Source organism: Ipomoea triloba, chromosome 7 (genome assembly GCF_003576645.1).
Source record: "Ipomoea triloba cultivar NCNSP0323 chromosome 7, ASM357664v1".
In the NCBI taxonomy this organism is placed as follows: domain Eukaryota; kingdom Viridiplantae; phylum Streptophyta; class Magnoliopsida; order Solanales; family Convolvulaceae; genus Ipomoea; species Ipomoea triloba.
Genome location: NC_044922.1, coordinates 20,454,699 through 20,458,401, shown reverse-complemented (window position 1 = coordinate 20,458,401; position 3,703 = coordinate 20,454,699). Strand labels below are relative to the sequence as shown.

The 3,703-nt window shown below is 43.7% G+C and overlaps 1 protein-coding gene across 1 annotated transcript; it reads left to right on the top strand.

The window, feature by feature from the left end:
* The first annotated feature begins 957 nt into the window (after positions 1-957).
* Positions 958-3,357, top strand: LOC116025292 (exocyst complex component EXO70B1). Its single transcript, XM_031266480.1, has one exon. It carries the CDS (start codon positions 1,199-1,201, stop codon positions 3,077-3,079), a length of 1,881 nt encoding a protein of 626 aa, XP_031122340.1. The 5' UTR covers positions 958-1,198; the 3' UTR covers positions 3,080-3,357.
* Positions 3,358-3,703: the final 346 nt, after the last annotated feature.

Genomic DNA, 3,703 nt, shown 5'->3' with positions numbered 1-3,703 from the left:
GTACTCGACTTTTGATCCCGAGATTGACATTGACTTCATCAGATCCTCGATTGCCATTTAAGTTCCAAAGGAGACAATTCCCTCTAATGTTATATTACGCAATAACAATAAATAAGAGCCAAGGTCAAAGTGTTTCGAATGTTGGATTATTTTTGAAGAAATCTATTTTTGTACATGAACAATTGTATGTGGCTCTATCTAGAGTTATCAACCCTAAGGGTCTTAATGTTGTTATTTTAGGCGAAAATGAAGAGTACTATTCTTTAACGACAAATGTTGTGTACAAGAATTTTTTTTTAACAATTTGTAAAGTTTAGTATTAATATTTGGTCTTTTTGTAAAATTAATATTAACTATATATGAATTATTTTGTAATATATGAATTGCATCTATGTTTATGTTAAATTGTATATTTTTGAATAAATAATATTATTATAATATTACTTAATATTCATCCCGTGCATGGCACGGGTAGCATACTAGTTAGTTCAAATACCTCCCAATTGACCATTCTCTCTTGAAACAATCATATTAGTAAAAAAAAAAAATCAAAACCAAATTAGAGTCAAAATTTTAATAGTAGATAATTTAAAACAAAATTTAAAATATTTGTACAATTTTAGTCTATATATATTTTTTACGGAGTAACACAAATGAAATACTATACCGAATGACCAATTAGGCAATTATTTAGAGTTTTTACTTGTTTGGGGGCAACTAATAATGGAAAAAAAAAAAAGAATTATAGAGCCTAATAATAACAAAGAAAAAAAAAAAAAAAGACAAAAAAAGTTTTGCTGTCAGTCTCATGCGTAGCACCATAGTCCCTCGTCGAGACTGCTTCTCCCATTTGCTTCTTCCATCTTCGTCTTCGTTTTTCCCCTACAACCGCGTTTCTTTATTCATCACTTTCTTTTTTTATCTTTTACTTTTCTTCTCTTTATTAGGCTTTAATACCAACAGCAATTGTCTTTCACAGAAACCGCGTTTTCCGATGTCTTCCCTGTGGGCCCCCACCGTCTCTATCTCCGACCCCCCTATTCCTAGTTTCTCATTTTCCTCCTCCTTCTCCTCAACAAATCTCTAGTCTTCTTCAACTCTCTCGCCCCAAATACCTTCACAAATCCAATGATTTTCGATGCATAGGCCTGAGTTTTGAAGAACCCAGTTGTAAAGATTTGCCCTTTTCTTCGTGGCGATGGCGGAAAACGGTGAGGAGAAGCTTATAGCTGTGGCCCGGCACATAGCCAAGACTCTGGGTCACACCGATACTATGACCGATGATATTCTCCAGATTTTCTCCAACTTCGATGGCCGGTTGAGGGATAAGCTCTCCGAGGAGGACTCGCGTGGGTGCGCCGCGCTGGAACGGACCCTCAAGTCTCTGGACCGGCAGATCTCTAGGTATGTGTCGGTGGAGCATCCGGTCTGGTCTGACTCTGCTGATTCTACTGCGTTTCTTGAAGCTGTGGACGAACTGATATCTGCGATTCGGGAGTGGACTCCGATGGGGAATGAAAAGCCGGTTGCTTCGTGCTTAGACCGGGCCGAGGATTTGCTCCAGCAGGCGATGTTCCGGCTCGAGGACGAGTTCAAAACCCTAATGGAGCGCGGGTCGGAGTCCTTCGATTTGACTAATTACAGAAACGGCGAGTCGGCCAATAGGGATTTCTCGTCCGACTCGGAGGAAGCGGACGACGACGGCGGCGGCGAGATTCCGGTGGCGCATCCCATTACCGACTTCGATATCATCATCGACGCTCTCCCGGCGGGGACCATCAGCGATCTCCACGAGATCGCGAAGCGGATGGTGGCTGCGGGCTACGGGAAGGAGTGCTCCCACGCGTACAGCACTAGCAGGCGGGAGTTCCTGGAGGAGAGCCTCGCGCGGCTGGGGATACAGAAGCTGAGCATCGATGAGGTGCAGAAAATGCAGTGGGCGGAGCTGGAAGACGAGATTGAGAGGTGGATGAAGGCCATCAATGTCGCTCTTCGGATCCTCTTCCCCAGCGAGCGTCGCCTCTGCGATCGCGTCTTCTTCGGCTTCTCTTCCGCCGCCGACCTCTCGTTCATGGAGGTCTGCCGCGGCTCCACCATTCAGCTGCTCAACTTCGCCGACGCCGTAGCAATCGGAAGCCGAGCGCCGGAAAGACTGTTCAAGGTACTCGATGTTTACGAAACCCTAAGAGATTTGATGCCGGAATTTGAACTGTTATTCTCCGATCAATACTGTGTGTTCTTGAGAAACGAGGCCGTGACGATCTGGAAAAGACTGGGCGAAGCAATCAAGAGGATATTCATGGAGTTGGAGAATTTGATCCGCCGTGATCCTGCAAAGGCTGCCGTGCCAGGGGGTGGACTCCATCCCATTACTCGATATGTTATGAATTATCTCCGAGCTGCTTGCAGGTCAAGGCTCACTCTGGAACAAGTTTTCGAGGAAAGCATTGCGCCCACCGGTATTGACTATGGCAGGGAAGGGGACGAACGAGCTGCCCTAGCCTTATCCTCGTCCTCATTGGCAGTTCAAATGGCCTGGATCATGGAGTTATTGGAGAGCAATCTCGAAGCGAAATCCAAAGTTTACAGGGACTCCGCTTTGTCTTCCATTTTCATGATGAATAACGGGAGATACATTGTTCAGAAGGTGAAAGACAACGAATTAGGCACGCTGTTGGGCGATGATTGGATTCGGAAGCACACTGCCAAGGTCAGGCAGTATCATGTGAATTACAAACGGAGTTCGTGGAGCAAGGTTCAGGGCGTTTTGAAGATGGATAATTCGATGTCACCGAGTCAAGCATCGAAGACTTTGAAGGATAAGCTTAAGCTATTCAACTCCTACTTTGAGGAGATATGTAAAAATCAAACAACATGGGTGGTTTTTGACGAGCAATTAAGAGAGGAGTTGAGGATTTCAGTGACAGGGACTCTGTCCCCCGCCTATCGAAACTTTATTGGAAGGGTTTATAACATCCCTGATTTCGGGAAGCACACTGAGAAGCACATCAGGTATAGCGTGGAGGACCTCGAGGCTCGAATAAACGAGTTGTTCCAAGGTAATGGCAGCAGGAAGTAAGAGCAAAAGCAAGTAAGCAGGTGATTGCTTGTGTTATAACAATAGAGCATGTATGTATGTATGTGCCTGTAGGTGTAGAAGGGGTTATTGTTGTATCTTAATATGTAATCTTTTGCAACCATAGAGAGTCTGCTGAGTTGTATTAGCATTGTCTTAGTTTATGATTCATTTGTGCTTGGTGTTGTTTGGATGAAATTTTGTGGCTATACAATTGCTTGGCTACATTGTATTATATAGCATCTAAAACGAAGTGAATACAATATGAACATTTTATAACACTTGGCCTATCTAATGACTTTGGCTTTTAAACTTGTGTTTAATGGTTACAACCCAATGCATCTGTCTGTGCATGATGAATGGTGATATTCTTGGCATTTCTTGCAAGTGAAAATGAAATGGATAGCCAACCACTGTCTAAAGAGAATGCTATCCAGGTTAGTTGATTCACCAGATAAGTGTTGTTAGGATCAAGCGCTTATCACTATGCCTTCGCTATGTATCAGTGTTAGGTCATAAGTTCGAGTCCTAGTTAAAGCTGGCTGGTGCTAGGAGGGGGATTGTTGAGCGGAGGCCAGTAAGGGTCAAGTCCAACATCATATGACTAGGGGGATTGTTTGGCCGAGG